At 50.9% G+C, this 17,958-nt stretch overlaps 1 protein-coding gene across 1 annotated transcript in view; it reads right to left on the bottom strand.

The window, feature by feature from the left end:
- Positions 1 to 17,958, bottom strand: part of tecpr2 (tectonin beta-propeller repeat containing 2) — a gene marked incomplete at its 3' end in the record, with an annotated part of 55,965 nt that overhangs the window by 24,864 nt on the left and 13,143 nt on the right. The window contains exons 4-8 of the mRNA XM_079583322.1: positions 6,833 to 6,961; positions 6,629 to 6,760; positions 4,236 to 4,438; positions 3,732 to 3,888; positions 3,513 to 3,662 (exon numbers count right to left, since the gene is read on the bottom strand). Coding sequence (XP_079439448.1) covers positions 3,513 to 3,662; positions 3,732 to 3,888; positions 4,236 to 4,438; positions 6,629 to 6,760; positions 6,833 to 6,961 — 771 coding nt within the window. The remainder of the gene's footprint in view (positions 1 to 3,512; positions 3,663 to 3,731; positions 3,889 to 4,235; positions 4,439 to 6,628; positions 6,761 to 6,832; positions 6,962 to 17,958) is intronic.

Genomic DNA, 17,958 nt, shown 5'->3' on the forward strand with positions numbered 1-17,958 from the left:
GAGAGTACCCGGTCAGAGAGTACCTGGTCAGAGAGTACCCGGTCAGAGAGTACCCGGTCAGAGAGTACCTGGTCAGAGAGTACCCGGTCAGAGAGTACCTGGTCAGAGAGTACCCGGTCAGAGAGTACCCGGTCAGAGAGTACCCGGTCAGAGAGTACCCGGTCAGAGAGTACCTGGTCAGAGAGTACCTGGTCAGAGAGTACCCGGTCAGAGAGTACCTGGTCAGAGAGTCCCCGGTCAGAGAATACCCGGTCAGAGAGTACCCGGTCAGAGAGTCCCCGGTCAGAGAATACCCGGTCAGAGAGTACCTGGTCAGAGAGTCCCCGGTCAGAGAATACCCGGTCAGAGAGTACCCGGTCAGAGAGTACCCGGTCAGAGAGTACACGGTCAGAGAGTACCCGGTCAGAGAGTACCTGGTCAGAGAGTACACGGTCAGAGAGTACCCGGTCAGAGAGTACCTGGTCAGAGAGTACACGGTCAGAGAGTACCCGGTCAGAGAGTACCCGGTCAGAGAGTACCTGGTCAGAGAGTACACGGTCAGAGAGTACCTGGTCAGAGAGTACCTGGTCAGAGAGTACCCGGTCAGAGAGTACCCGGTCAGAGAGTACCTGGTCAGAGAGTACCTGGTCAGAGAGTACCCGGTCAGAGAGTACCTGGTCAGAGAGTACCCGGTCAGAGAGTACCCGGTCAGAGAGTACCCGGTCAGAGAGTACCTGGTCAGAGAGTACCCGGTCAGAGAGTACCCGGTCAGAGAGTACCCGGTCAGAGAGTACCTGGTCAGAGAGTACCTGGTCAGAGAGTACCTGGTCAGAGAGTACCCGGTCAGAGAGTACCTGGTCAGAGAGTACCCGGTCAGAGAGTACCCGGTCAGAGAGTACCCGGTCAGAGAGTACCCGGTCAGAGAGTATCCGGTCAGAGAGTACCCGGTCAGAGAGTACCCGGTCAGAGAGTACCTGGTCAGAGAGTACCCGGTCAGAGAGTACACGGTCAGAGAGTACCCGGTCAGAGAGTACCTGGTCAGAGAGTACCCGGTCAGAGAGTACCCGGTCAGAGAGTACCCGGTCAGAGAGTACCCGGTCAGAGAGTACCCGGTCAGAGAGTACCCGGTCAGAGAGTACACGGTCAGAGAGTACCCGGTCAGAGAGTACCCGGTCAGAGAGTACCTGGTCAGAGAGTACCCGGTCAGAGAGTACCCGGTCAGAGAGAACCCGGTCAGAGAGTCCCCGGTCAGAGAGTCCCCGGTCAGAGAGTCCCCGGTCAGAGAGTACCAGGTCAGAGAGTACACGGTCAGAGAGTACCCGGTCAGAGAGTACCTGGTCAGAGAGTCCCCGGTCAGAGAGTACCCATTACACCCCGACCTGCAGAGAGTACCCGTTACACCCCGACCAGAGAATACTCTAGTCCCCGGTCAGAGAGTCCCCGGTCAGAGAGTACCCGGTCAGAGAGTACCCGGTCAGAGAGTACCCGGTCAGAGAGTACTCTAGTATCCGGTCAGAGAGTATCCGGTCAGAGAATACTCTAGTACCTGGTCAGAGAGTATCTGGTCAGAGAGTACCCGGTCAGAGAGTACTCTAGTATCCGGTCAGAGAGTATCCGGTCAGAGAGTACCCGGTTAGAGAGTATCCGGTCAGAGAGTACCCGGTTAGAGAGTACCCGGTCAGAGAGTACCCGGTCAGAGAGTACCTGGTCAGAGAGTACCCGGTCAGAGAGTACCCGGTCAGAGAGTACCTGGTCAGAGAGTACCCGGTCAGAGAGTCCCCGGTCAGAGAGTACACGGTCAGAGAGTACCCGGTCAGAGAGTACCCGGTCAGAGAATACCCGGTCAGAGAGTACCCGGTCAGAGAGTACCCGGTCAGAGAGTCCCCGGTCAGAGAATACCCGGTCAGAGAGTACCCGGTCAGAGAGTACACGGTCAGAGAGTATCTGGTCAGAGAGTACCCGGTCAGAGAGTACACGGTCAGAGAGTATCTGGTCAGAGAGTATCCGGTCAGAGAGTACCTGGTCAGAGAGTATCTGGTCAGAGAGTATCCGGTCAGAGAGTACCTGGTCAGAGAGTACCCGGTCAGAGAGTACCCGGTCAGAGAGTACCTGGTCAGAGAGTACCCGGTCAGAGAATACCCGGTCAGAGAGTACCCGGTCAGAGAATACCCGGTCAGAGAGTACCCGGTCAGAGAGTACCTGGTCAGAGAGTACCCGGTCAGAGAGTACCTGGTCAGAGAGTACCCGGTCAGAGAGTACCCGGTCAGAGAGTACCTGGTCAGAGAGTACCCGGTCAGAGAGTACCTGGTCAGAGAGTACCCGGTCAGAGAGTACCCGGTCAGAGAGTACCTGGTCAGAGAGTACCTGGTCAGAGAGTATCCGGTCAGAGAGTCCCCGGTCAGAGAATACCCGGTCAGAGAGTACCCGGTCAGAGAGTCCCCGGTCAGAGAATACCCGGTCAGAGAGTACCTGGTCAGAGAGTCCCCGGTCAGAGAATACCCGGTCAGAGAGTACCCGGTCAGAGAGTACCCGGTCAGAGAGTACACGGTCAGAGAGTACCCGGTCAGAGAGTACCTGGTCAGAGAGTACACGGTCAGAGAGTACCCGGTCAGAGAGTACCTGGTCAGAGAGTACACGGTCAGAGAGTACCCGGTCAGAGAGTACCCGGTCAGAGAGTACCTGGTCAGAGAGTACACGGTCAGAGAGTACCTGGTCAGAGAGTACCTGGTCAGAGAGTACCCGGTCAGAGAGTACCCGGTCAGAGAGTACCTGGTCAGAGAGTACCTGGTCAGAGAGTACCCGGTCAGAGAGTACCTGGTCAGAGAGTACCCGGTCAGAGAGTACCCGGTCAGAGAGTACCCGGTCAGAGAGTACCTGGTCAGAGAGTACCCGGTCAGAGAGTACCCGGTCAGAGAGTACCCGGTCAGAGAGTACCTGGTCAGAGAGTACCTGGTCAGAGAGTACCTGGTCAGAGAGTACCCGGTCAGAGAGTACCTGGTCAGAGAGTACCCGGTCAGAGAGTACCCGGTCAGAGAGTACCCGGTCAGAGAGTACCCGGTCAGAGAGTATCCGGTCAGAGAGTACCCGGTCAGAGAGTACCCGGTCAGAGAGTACCTGGTCAGAGAGTACCCGGTCAGAGAGTACACGGTCAGAGAGTACCCGGTCAGAGAGTACCTGGTCAGAGAGTACCCGGTCAGAGAGTACCCGGTCAGAGAGTACCCGGTCAGAGAGTACCCGGTCAGAGAGTACCCGGTCAGAGAGTACCCGGTCAGAGAGTACACGGTCAGAGAGTACCCGGTCAGAGAGTACCCGGTCAGAGAGTACCTGGTCAGAGAGTACCCGGTCAGAGAGTACCCGGTCAGAGAGAACCCGGTCAGAGAGTCCCCGGTCAGAGAGTCCCCGGTCAGAGAGTCCCCGGTCAGAGAGTACCAGGTCAGAGAGTACACGGTCAGAGAGTACCAGGTCAGAGAGTACCCGGTCAGAGAGTACCCGGTCAGAGAGTACCCGGTCAGAAAGTACCCCTGAGGGAGTACCTGTGTGGTGTAGTCCAGGACGTAGAGGCTGTACTCGTTCCAGCTCAGGAGCCAGTTGTGATGGAAGCAGCAGAGCGCCCCCAGCTGTCTCTCAGAGGGAGAGCACCCGCCGGAGGCAGAGGCCCGAGGGAGCAGGACCACCCGTGGGACCTACGGACACACGCAGCAGGAGTACCACAGACCGCACCGTCGCTTCAGCCGGGTGTTTGTAGGACTGACCTTAGAGGAGGAGCTGAACAGAGCTTTGAGGAGCCGAGTCTCCTGGACCAGACCTTCCACGTCAGACCTCCAGAGCCGGAGCCCAGGGCGAGACACCCACATCTGCAGGTCACTGGGCTTACAGAGGGCGGGCAGGAAGCAGGCCCCGAACCGGCCGCTGGGGAGAGGAGGGGGAGAGTTCAGCTCAGAGAGGAGGGGGAGAGTTCAGCCACTGAGGAGAGGAGGGGGAGGAGAGGGGAGAGAGCCCAGGGCGAGACACCCACATCTGCAGGTCACTGGGCTTACAGAGGGCGGGCAGGAAGCAGGCCCCGAACCGGCCGCTGGGGGGAGGAGGGGGAGAGTTCAGCTCAGAGAGGAAGGGGAGAGTTCAGCCACTGAGAGAGGAAGGGGAGAGTTCAGCCACTGAGGAGAGGAGGGGGAGAGTTCAGCTGAGAGAGGAGGGGGAGAGGGGAAAGAGGAGGGAGAGGGAGATGAAGCAAGAGCCCCTGAAGCTCTGGGTGTTACCTCTTACGGGGCTGGGTGCCGATGGTCTTTGTGGGGGGGTCCTGACTCTGGCCCTGGTCTGGGCTCAGCTGTTGGTTCTGTTGGAGGTTCTGGTGGTGCAGCAGGGTCCGGTGCAGAGTGGACACCAGCAGGACCTGGTGCCGGTACTGGATCTGAACAATGGCCGAGGACTCCTCCAGGACCAGCACAGAGCGACACTCCCCCTGTAAGAGAGACGAGATCTCTACACTGGGCTCTACGGACCCCCCGACACCGGCCATGAGCCCCTTAAACCCGGGAGACCAGGGTGGATCCCCCCCGACACTGGCCATGAGCCCCTTAAACCCGGGAGACCAGGGTGGATCCCCCGACACCGGCCATGAGCCCCTTAAACCCGGGAGACCAGGGTGGACCCCCCGACACCGGCCATGAGCCCCTTAAACCCGGGAGACCAGGGTGGATCCCCCCGACACTGGCCATGAGCCCCTTAAACCTGGGAGACCAGGGTGGATCCCCCCGACACTGGCCATGAGCCCCTTAAACCTGGGAGACCAGGGTGGACCCCCCGACACCGGCCATGAGCCCCTTAAACCCGGGAGACCAGGGTGGATCCCCCCGACACTGGCCATGAGCCCCTTAAACCTGGGAGACCAGGGTGGATCCCCCCGACACCGGCCATGAGCCCCTTAAACCCGGGAGACCAGGGTGGATCCCCCCGACACTGGCCATGAGCCCCTTAAACCTGGGAGACCAGGGTGGACCCCCCGACACCGGCCATGAGCCCCTTAAACCCGGGAGACCAGGGTGGACCCCCCCCTACACCGGCCATGAGCCCCTTAAAGGAACAGGCCAGCGTTTTTCCACACTGAGACATGTTCTTACCTGAGCTGTGACGAGTTCTTTAGGACCTGTCTGATCTTCAGTCACGTAAACACAGCGCAGACGGCGTTAGCATTTAGCCTCTCCCTCTCTCCTCTATAGCATTAGCATTTAGCCTCTCCCTCTCTCCTCTATAGCGTTAGCATTTAGCCTCTCCCTCTCTCCTCTATAGCATTAACATTTAGCCTCTCCCTCTCTCCTCTATAGCGTTAGCATTTAGCCTCTCCCTCTCTCCTCTATAGCGTTAGCATTTAGCCTCTCCCTCTCTCCTCTATAGCGTTAGCATTTAGCCTCTCCCTCTCTCCTCTATAGCGTTAGCATTTAGCCTCTCCCTCTCTCCTCTACAGCTCCAAAACAGGTCAAGATAGAAGCTACCAAGCTCTTCCACGTTTTCCCTATTTAAATATGGTTACGTGAAGTGTTCCACTACAAAGTATAATTACACACAATTAAACAATGGGGATTTTCTAAGCGGATAAAAGGGGGAACTATATTGTAAGGTGTAATAATACCAGGAGTGATTTGGCATCCGCGCAGTAAAGTGAAGATTACTGCTAATACCGTCTGCGCTGTGTTTACGTGACTGAAGATCAGACAGGTCCTAAAGAACTCGTCACAGCTCAGGTAAGAACATATCTCAGTATGAAAAAACGCTGGCCTGTTCCTTTAAACCCGGGCCGAGACCAGGGTTGGGGTTAGGGTTAGGGTGAGGTATAGACTGAAGGGTTGGGGTTAGGGTTAGGGTTAGGTATGGACTGAAGGTTGGGGTTAGGGTTAGGTATAGACTGAAGGGGCAGCTGTGGTACCTGGTCCAGGTTAGGGTTAGGGTTGGGGTTAGGGTTGGGGTTAGGTATAGACTGAAGGGGCAGCTGTGGTACCTGGTCCAGGGTTGGGGTTAAGGTTGGGGTTAGGGTTAGGGTTAGGTATAGACTGAAGGGGTTGGGGTTGGGGTTGGGGTTAGGTATGGACTGAAGGTTGGGGTTGGGGTTGGGGTTAGGGTGAGGTATAGACTGAAGGGGTTGGGGTTGGGGTTGGGGTGAGGTACAGACTGAAGGTTGGGGTTGGGGTTGGGGTGAGGGTTAGGGTTAGGTATAGACTGAAGGGGCAGCTGTGGTACCTGGTCCAGGGTTGGGGTTAGGGTTGGGGTTAGGGTTGGGGTTGGGGTTAGGGTTGGGGTTAGGTATAGACTGAAGGTTGGGGTTGGGGTTAGGGTTAGGGTGAGGTATGGACTGAAGGGGCAGCTGTGGTACCTGGTCCAGGGTTGGGGTTAGGGTGAGGTATGGACTGAAGGGGCAGCTGTGGTACCTGGTCCAGGGTTGGGGTTGGGGTTGGGGTTGGGGTTAGGGTGAGGTATAGACTGAAGGTTGGGGTTGGGGTTAGGGTTAGCTATAGACTGAAGGTTGGGGTTGGGGTTAGGGTGAGGTATAGACTGAAGGTGCAGCTGTGGTACCTGGCCCAGGGTTGGGGTTAAGGTTGGGGTTGGGGTTGGGTCCAGGGTTGGGGTTAGGTATAGACTGAAGGGGCAGCTGTTGTACCTGGTCCAGGTCCAATGCGGTGAAGACGACTCGTCCTTTATCGTCTCCTGAAAACAGCTTCATGCCGTTGGTGCTGAAGGCCAGAGCCGTGACGGGGCCTCGGTGCAAACCCTGGACATCCAGGCGCCGCAGCTGGAACAGGGACATCACTCAAACATGGAGGAAACACCACCTTGTTGTGGGGGCGGGGCTTAAGTGACTCACCTGTTTGTTGCGTCCAGGTAAAGGGGAGACGAGCTGAAACACCGCGACTCGCCCTGAGGCCGTTCCCACGGCGACGAGGTCATCGAAACAGCTGAGCAGCTTCACCGCCGTCAGAGAGTCGGCTTTACCCTGAACACACACATTCATCTGAGTCACTCCTTCCCCTGAACACACACATTCATCTGAGTCACTCCTTCCCCTGAACACACACGTTCATCTGAGTCACTCCTTCCTCTGAACACACACGTTCATCTGTCACTCCTTCCCCTGAACACACACATTCATCTGAGTCACTCCTTCCCCTGAACACACACGTTCATCTGTCACTCCTTCCCCTGAACACACACATTCATCTGAGTCACTCCTTCCCCTGAACACACACATTCATCTGAGTCACTCCTTCCTCTGAACACACACATTCATCTGAGTCACTCCTTCCCCTGAACACACACATTCATCTGTCACTCCTTCCCCTGAACACACACATTCATCTGAGTCACTCCCCTGAACACACACATTCATCTGTCACTCCTTCCTCTGAACACACACATTCATCTGTCACTCCTTCCTCTGAACACACACATTCATCTGAGTCACTCCTTCCCCTGAACACACACATTCATCTGAGTCACTCCTTCCTCTGAACACACACATTCATCTGTCACTCCTTCCTCTGAACACACACATTCATCTGAGTCACTCCTTCCTCTGAACACACACATTCATCTGAGTCACTCCTTCCTCTGAACACACACATTCATCTGAGTCACTCCTTCCTCTGAACACACACATTCATCTGAGTCACTCCTTCCTCTGAACACACACATTCATCTGTCACTCCTTCCCCTGAACACACACATTCATCTGAGTCACTCCTTCCTCTGAACACACACATTCATCTGAGTCCTTCCTCTGAACACACACATTCATCTGTCACTCCTTCCCCTGAACACACACATTCATCTGAGTCACTCCTTCCCCTGAACACACACATTCATCTGAGTCACTCCTTCCCCTGAACACACACATTCATCTGTCACTCCTTCCCCTGAACACACACATTCATCTGTCACTCCTTCCTCTGAACACACACATTCATCTGAGTCACTCCTTCCCCTGAACACACACATTCATCTGAGTCACTCCTTCCTCTGAACACACACATTCATCTGAGTCACTCCTTCCTCTGAACACACACATTCATCTGTCACTCCTTCCTCTGAACACACACATTCATCTGAGTCACTCCTTCCCCTGAACACACACATTCATCTGTCACTCCTTCCCCTGAACACACACATTCATCTGTCACTCCTTCCCCTGAACACACACATTCATCTGTCACTCCTTCCCCTGAACACACACATTCATCTGTCACTCCTTCCTCTGAACACACACATTCATCTGTCACTCCTTCCTCTGAACACACACATTCATCTGTCACTCCTTCCCCTGAACACACACATTCATCTGAGTCACTCCTTCCTCTGAACACACACATTCATCTGTCACTCCTTCCTCTGAACACACACATTCATCTGTCACTCCTTCCCCTGAACACACATATTCATCTGAGTCACTCCTTCCCCTGAACACACACATTCATCTGAGTCACTCCTTCCTCTGAACACACACATTCATCTGTCACTCCTTCCTCTGAACACACACATTCATCTGAGTCACTCCTTCCTCTGAACACACACATTCATCTGAGTCACTCCTTCCTCTGAACACACACATTCATCTGTCACTCCTTCCTCTGAACACACACATTCATCTGTCACTCCTTCCTCTGAACACACACATTCATCTGTCACTCCTTCCCCTGAACACACACATTCATCTGAGTCACTCCTTCCCCTGAACACACACATTCATCTGTCACTCCTTCCTCTGAACACACACATTCATCTGTCACTCCTTCCTCTGAACACACACATTCATCTGTCACTCCTTCCCCTGAACACACACATTCATCTGTCACTCCTTCCTCTGAACACACACATTCATCTGAGTCACTCCTTCCTCTGAACACACACATTCATCTGAGTCACTCCTTCCTCTGAACACACACATTCATCTGTCACTCCTTCCTCTGAACACACACATTCATCTGTCACTCCTTCCCCTGAACACACACATTCATCTGAGTCACTCCTTCCTCTGAACACACACATTCATCTGAGTCACTCCTTCCTCTGAACACACACATTCATCTGAGTCACTCCTTCCTCTGAACACACACATTCATCTGTCACTCCTTCCTCTGAACACACACATTCATCTGAGTCACTCCTTCCTCTGAACACACACATTCATCTGAGTCACTCCTTCCTCTGAACACACACATTCATCTGAGTCACTCCTTCCTCTGAACACACACATTCATCTGTCACTCCTTCCCCTGAACACACACATTCATCTGTCACTCCTTCCTCTGAACACACACATTCATCTGAGTCACTCCTTCCTCTGAACACACACATTCATCTGAGTCACTCCTTCCTCTGAACACACACATTCATCTGTCACTCCTTCCTCTGAACACACACATTCATCTGTCACTCCTTCCCCTGAACACACACATTCATCTGAGTCACTCCTTCCTCTGAACACACACATTCATCTGAGTCACTCCTTCCTCTGAACACACACATTCATCTGAGTCACTCCTTCCTCTGAACACACACATTCATCTGTCACTCCTTCCTCTGAACACACACATTCATCTGTCACTCCTTCCTCTGAACACACACATTCATCTGAGTCACTCCTTCCCCTGAACACACACATTCATCAGTCACTCCTTCCTCTGAACACACACATTCATCTGTCACTCCTTCCCCTGAACACACACATTCATCTGTCACTCCTTCCCCTGAACACACACATTCATCTGTCACTCCTTCCCCTGAACACACACATTCATCTGTCACTCCTTCCTCTGAACACACACATTCATCTGAGTCACTCCTTCCCCTGAACACACACATTCATCTGAGTCACTCCTTCCTCTGAACACACACATTCATCTGAGTCACTCCTTCCCCTGAACACACACATTCATCTGTCACTCCTTCCCCTGAACACACACGTTCATCTGTCACTCCTTCCCCTGAACACACACATTCATCTGAGTCACTCCTTCCTCTGAACACACACATTCATCTGAGTCACTCCTTCCCCTGAACACACACATTCATCTGTCACTCCTTCCCCTGAACACACACGTTCATCTGTCACTCCTTCCCCTGAACACACACATTCATCTGTCACTCCTTCCCCTGAACACACACATTCATCTGAGTCACTCCTTCCTCTGAACACACACATTCATCTGAGTCACTCCTTCCCCTGAACACACACATTCATCTGTCACTCCTTCCCCTGAACACACACATTCATCTGTCACTCCTTCCCCTGAACACACACATTCATCTGTCACTCCTTCCTCTGAACACACACATTCATCTGAGTCACTCCTTCCCCTGAACACACACATTCATCAGTCACTCCTTCCTCTGAACACACACATTCATCTGAGTCACTCCTTCCCCTGAACACACACATTCATCTGAGTCACTCCTTCCTCTGAACACACACATTCATCTGAGTCACTCCTTCCCCTGAACACACACATTCATCTGTCACTCCTTCCTCTGAACACACACATTCATCTGAGTCACTCCTTCCTCTGAACACACACATTCATCTGAGTCACTCCTTCCCCTGAACACACACATTCATCTGAGTCACTCCTTCCTCTGAACACACACATTCATCTGAGTCACTCCTTCCTCTGAACACACACATTCATCTGTCACTCCTTCCTCTGAACACACACATTCATCTGAGTCACTCCTTCCTCTGAACACACACATTCATCTGTCACTCCCCTGAACACACACATTCATCTGAGTCACTCCTTCCTCTGAACACACACATTCATCTGTCACTCCTTCCTCTGAACACACACATTCATCTGTCACTCCTTCCTCTGAACACACACATTCATCTGAGTCACTCCTTCCTCTGAACACACACATTCATCTGTCACTCCTTCCCCTGAACACACACATTCATCTGTCACTCCTTCCCCTGAACACACACATTCATCTGAGTCACTCCTTCCTCTGAACACACACATTCATCTGAGTCACTCCTTCCTCTGAACACACACATTCATCTGTCACTCCTTCCTCTGAACACACACATTCATCAGTCACTCCTTCCTCTGAACACACACATTCATCTGTCACTCCTTCCTCTGAACACACACATTCATCTGTCACTCCTTCCTCTGAACACACACATTCATCTGAGTCACTCCTTCCTCTGAACACACACATTCATCTGAGTCACTCCATCCCCTGAACACACACATTCATCTGTCACTCCTTCCTCTGAACACACACATTCATCTGTCACTCCTTCCTCTGAACACACACATTCATCTGTCACTCCTTCCCCTGAACACACACATTCATCTGTCACTCCTTCCCCTGAACACACACATTCATCTGTCACTCCTTCCTCTGAACACACACATTCATCTGAGTCACTCCTTCCTCTGAACACACACATTCATCTGAGTCACTCCTTCCTCTGAACACACACATTCATCTGTCACTCCTTCCTCTGAACACACACATTCATCTGTCACTCCTTCCCCTGAACACACACATTCATCTGAGTCACTCCTTCCTCTGAACACACACATTCATCTGAGTCACTCCTTCCTCTGAACACACACATTCATCTGTCACTCCTTCCCCTGAACACACACATTCATCTGAGTCACTCCTTCCCCTGAACACACACATTCATCTGTCACTCCTTCCTCTGAACACACACATTCATCTGTCACTCCTTCCCCTGAACACACACATTCATCTGTCACTCCTTCCTCTGAACACACACATTCATCTGAGTCACTCCTTCCCCTGAACACACACATTCATCTGTCACTCCTTCCCCTGAACACACACATTCATCTGTCACTCCTTCCCCTGAACACACACATTCATCTGAGTCACTCCTTCCCTGAACACACACATTCATCTGAGTCACTCCTTCCCCTGAACACACACATTCATCTGTCACTCCTTCCCCTGAACACACATATTCATCTGAGTCACTCCTTCCTCTGAACACACACATTCATCTGTCACTCCTTCCTCTGAACACACACATTCATCTGAGTCACTCCTTCCCCTGAACACACACATTCATCTGTCACTCCTTCCTCTGAACACACACATTCATCTGAGTCACTCCTTCCTCTGAACACACACATTCATCTGTCACTCCTTCCTCTGAACACACACATTCATCTGAGTCACTCCTTCCTCTGAACACACACATTCATCTGTCACTCCTTCCTCTGAACACACACATTCATCTGTCACTCCTTCCTCTGAACACACACATTCATCTGTCACTCCTTCCTCTGAACACACACATTCATCTGTCACTCCTTCCTCTGAACACACACATTCATCTGAGTCACTCCTTCCTCTGAACACACACATTCATCTGAGTCACTCCTTCCCCTGAACACACACATTCATCTGTCACTCCTTCCTCTGAACACACACATTCATCAGTCACTCCCCTGAACACACACATTCATCTGAGTCACTCCTTCCTCTGAACACACACATTCATCTGTCACTCCTTCCCCTGAACACACACATTCATCTGAGTCACTCCTTCCCCTGAACACACACATTCATCTGAGTCACTCCTTCCCTGAACACACACATTCATCTGAGTCACTCCTTCCTCTGAACACACACATTCATCTGTCACTCCTTCCTCTGAACACACACATTCATCTGAGTCACTCCTTCCCCTGAACACACACATTCATCTGAGTCACTCCTTCCTCTGAACACACACATTCATCTGTCACTCCTTCCTCTGAACACACACATTCATCTGAGTCACTCCTTCCCCTGAACACACACATTCATCTGAGTCACTCCTTCCTCTGAACACACACATTCATCTGAGTCACTCCTTCCTCTGAACACACACATTCATCTGTCACTCCTTCCTCTGAACACACACATTCATCTGTCACTCCTTCCTCTGAACACACACATTCATCTGTCACTCCTTCCTCTGAACACACACATTCATCTGAGTCACTCCTTCCTCTGAACACACACATTCATCTGAGTCACTCCTTCCTCTGAACACACACATTCATCTGAGTCACTCCTTCCTCTGAACACACACATTCATCTGTCACTCCTTCCTCTGAACACACACATTCATCTGAGTCACTCCTTCCCCTGAACACACACATTCATCTGTCACTCCTTCCTCTGAACACACACATTCATCTGAGTCACTCCTTCCTCTGAACACACACATTCATCTGTCACTCCTTCCCCTGAACACACACATTCATCTGAGTCACTCCTTCCCCTGAACACACACATTCATCTGTCACTCCTTCCCCTGAACACACACATTCATCTGTCACTCCTTCCCTGAACACACACATTCATCTGAGTCACTCCTTCCTCTGAACACACACATTCATCTGAGTCACTCCTTCCTCTGAACACACACATTCATCTGAGTCACTCCTTCCTCTGAACACACACATTCATCTGAGTCACTCCTTCCTCTGAACACACACATTCATCTGAGTCACTCCTTCCCCTGAACACACACATTCATCTGAGTCACTCCTTCCCCTGAACACACACATTCATCTGTCACTCCTTCCTCTGAACACACACATTCATCTGAGTCACTCCTTCCCCTGAACACACACATTCATCTGTCACTCCTTCCTCTGAACACACACATTCATCTGAGTCACTCCTTCCCCTGAACACACACATTCATCTGTCACTCCTTCCCTGAACACACACATTCATCTGTCACTCCTTCCTCTGAACACACACATTCATCTGTCACTCCTTCCTCTGAACACACACATTCATCTGAGTCACTCCTTCCTCTGAACACACACATTCATCTGAGTCACTCCTTCCTCTGAACACACACATTCATCTGAGTCACTCCTTCCTCTGAACACACACATTCATCTGTCACTCCTTCCCCTGAACACACACATTCATCTGTCACTCCTTCCTCTGAACACACACATTCATCTGAGTCACTCCTTCCCCTGAACACACACATTCATCTGAGTCACTCCTTCCTCTGAACACACACATTCATCTGAGTCACTCCTTCCCCTGAACACACACATTCATCTGTCACTCCTTCCTCTGAACACACACATTCATCTGTCACTCCTTCCTCTGAACACACACATTCATCTGTCACTCCTTCCTCTGAACACACACATTCATCTGAGTCACTCCTTCCCCTGAACACACACATTCATCTGAGTCACTCCTTCCTCTGAACACACATATTCATCTGAGTCACTCCTTCCTCTGAACACACACATTCATCTGTCACTCCTTCCTCTGAACACACACATTCATCTGTCACTCCTTCCCCTGAACACACACATTCATCTGTCACTCCTTCCTCTGAACACACACATTCATCTGTCACTCCTTCCTCTGAACACACACATTCATCTGTCACTCCTTCCTCTGAACACACACATTCATCTGTCACTCCTTCCCCTGAACACACACATTCATCTGTCACTCCTTCCTCTGAACACACACATTCATCTGAGTCACTCCTTCCTCTGAACACACACATTCATCTGAGTCACTCCTTCCTCTGAACACACACATTCATCTGTCACTCCTTCCTCTGAACACACACATTCATCTGAGTCACTCCTTCCTCTGAACACACACATTCATCTGTCACTCCTTCCCCTGAACACACACATTCATCTGAGTCACTCCTTCCCCTGAACACACACATTCATCTGAGTCACTCCTTCCTCTGAACACACACATTCATCTGAGTCACTCCTTCCTCTGAACACACACATTCATCTGTCACTCCTTCCTCTGAACACACACATTCATCTGTCACTCCTTCCTCTGAACACACACATTCATCTGAGTCACTCCTTCCTCTGAACACACACATTGATCTGAGTCACTCCTTCCCCTGAACACACACATTCATCTGTCACTCCTTCCTCTGAACACACACATTCATCTGTCACTCCTTCCCCTGAACACACACATTCATCTGTCACTCCTTCCCCTGAACACACACATTCATCTGAGTCACTCCTTCCTCTGAACACACACATTCATCTGAGTCACTCCTTCCTCTGAACACACACATTCATCTGTCACTCCTTCCTCTGAACACACACATTCATCAGTCACTCCTTCCTCTGAACACACACATTCATCTGTCACTCCTTCCTCTGAACACACACATTCATCTGTCACTCCTTCCTCTGAACACACACATTCATCTGAGTCACTCCTTCCTCTGAACACACACATTCATCTGAGTCACTCCATCCCCTGAACACACACATTCATCTGTCACTCCTTCCTCTGAACACACACATTCATCTGTCACTCCTTCCTCTGAACACACACATTCATCTGTCACTCCTTCCCTGAACACACACATTCATCTGTCACTCCTTCCCCTGAACACACACATTCATCTGTCACTCCTTCCTCTGAACACACACATTCATCTGAGTCACTCCTTCCTCTGAACACACACATTCATCTGAGTCACTCCTTCCTCTGAACACACACATTCATCTGAGTCACTCCTTCCTCTGAACACACACATTCATCTGTCACTCCTTCCTCTGAACACACACATTCATCTGTCACTCCTTCCCCTGAACACACACATTCATCTGAGTCACTCCTTCCTCTGAACACACACATTCATCTGTCACTCCTTCCCCTGAACACACACATTCATCTGAGTCACTCCTTCCCCTGAACACACACATTCATCTGTCACTCCTTCCCCTGAACACACACATTCATCTGAGTCACTCCTTCCTCTGAACACACACATTCATCTGTCACTCCTTCCCCTGAACACACACATTCATCTGTCACTCCTTCCTCTGAACACACACATTCATCTGTCACTCCTTCCTCTGAACACACACATTCATCTGAGTCACTCCTTCCTCTGAACACACACATTCATCAGTCACTCCTTCCCCTGAACACACACATTCATCTGAGTCACTCCTTCCTCTGAACACACACATTCATCTGAGTCACTCCTTCCCCTGAACACACACATTCATCTGTCACTCCTTCCCCTGAACACACACATTCATCTGAGTCACTCCTTCCCCTGAACACACACATTCATCTGTCACTCCTTCCTCTGAACACACACATTCATCTGAGTCACTCCTTCCTCTGAACACACACATTCATCTGAGTCACTCCTTCCTCTGAACACACACATTCATCTGTCACTCCTTCCTCTGAACACACACATTCATCTGTCACTCCTTCCTCTGAACACACACATTCATCTGAGTCACTCCTTCCTCTGAACACACACATTGATCTGAGTCACTCCTTCCCCTGAACACACACATTCATCTGAGTCACTCCTTCCCCTGAACACACACATTCATCTGAGTCACTCCTTCCCCTGAACACACACATTCATCTGAGTCACTCCTTCCTCTGAACACACACATTCATCTGTCACTCCTTCCCCTGAACACACACATTCATCTGAGTCACTCCTTCCCCTGAACACACACATTCATCTGAGTCACTCCTTCCCTGAACACACACATTCATCTGAGTCACTCCTTCCCCTGAACACACACATTCATCTGTCACTCCTTCCTCTGAACACACACATTCATCTGTCACTCCTTCCTCTGAACACACACATTCATCTGAGTCACTCCTTCCTCTGAACACACACATTCATCTGAGTCACTCCTTCCTCTGAACACACACATTCATCTGAGTCACTCCTTCCCCTGAACACACACATTCATCTGAGTCACTCCTTCCCTGAACACACACATTCATCTGAGTCACTCCTTCCTCTGAACACACACATTCATCTGAGTCACTCCTTCCTCTGAACACACACATTCATCTGTCACTCCTTCCTCTGAACACACACATTCATCTGTCACTCCTTCCTCTGAACACACACATTCATCTGAGTCACTCCTTCCTCTGAACACACACATTCATCTGAGTCACTCCTTCCTCTGAACACACACATTCATCTGAGTCACTCCTTCCTCTGAACACACACATTCATCTGAGTCACTCCTTCCCCTGAACACACACATTCATCTGAGTCACTCCTTCCTCTGAACACACACATTCATCTGTCACTCCTTCCTCTGAACACACACATTCATCTGTCACTCCTTCCTCTGAACACACACATTCATCTGAGTCACTCCTTCCCCTGAACACACACATTCATCTGTCACTCCTTCCTCTGAACACACACATTCATCTGAGTCACTCCTTCCTCTGAACACACACATTCATCTGTCACTCCTTCCTCTGAACACACACATTCATCTGTCACTCCTTCCCTGAACACACACATTCATCTGTCACTCCTTCCTCTGAACACACACATTCATCTGAGTCACTCCTTCCTCTGAACACACACATTCATCTGAGTCACTCCTTCCCCTGAACACACACATTCATCTGTCACTCCTTCCTCTGAACACACACATTCATCTGAGTCACTCCTTCCTCTGAACACACACATTCATCTGTCACTCCTTCCTCTGAACACACACATTCATCTGTCACTCCTTCCCCTGAACACACACATTCATCTGTCACTCCTTCCTCTGAACACACACATTCATCTGAGTCACTCCTTCCTCTGAACACACACATTCATCTGAGTCACTCCTTCCCCTGAACACACACATTCATCTGAGTCATTCCTTCCTCTGAACACACACATTCATCTGAGTCACTCCTTCCTCTGAACACACACATTCATCTGAGTCATTCCTTCCTCTGAACACACACATTCATCTGTCACTCCTTCCCCTGAACACACACATTCATCTGAGTCACTCCTTCCCCTGAACACACACATTCATCTGAGTCACTCCTTCCCCTGAACACACACATTCATCTGTCACTCCTTCCTCTGAACACACACATTCATCTGAGTCACTCCTTCCTCTGAACACACACATTCATCTGTCACTCCTT

The sequence above is a fragment of the Gobius niger genome (genome assembly GCF_951799975.1).
Source record: "Gobius niger genome assembly, contig: SCAFFOLD_95, whole genome shotgun sequence".
NCBI lineage: Eukaryota > Metazoa > Chordata > Actinopteri > Gobiiformes > Gobiidae > Gobius > Gobius niger.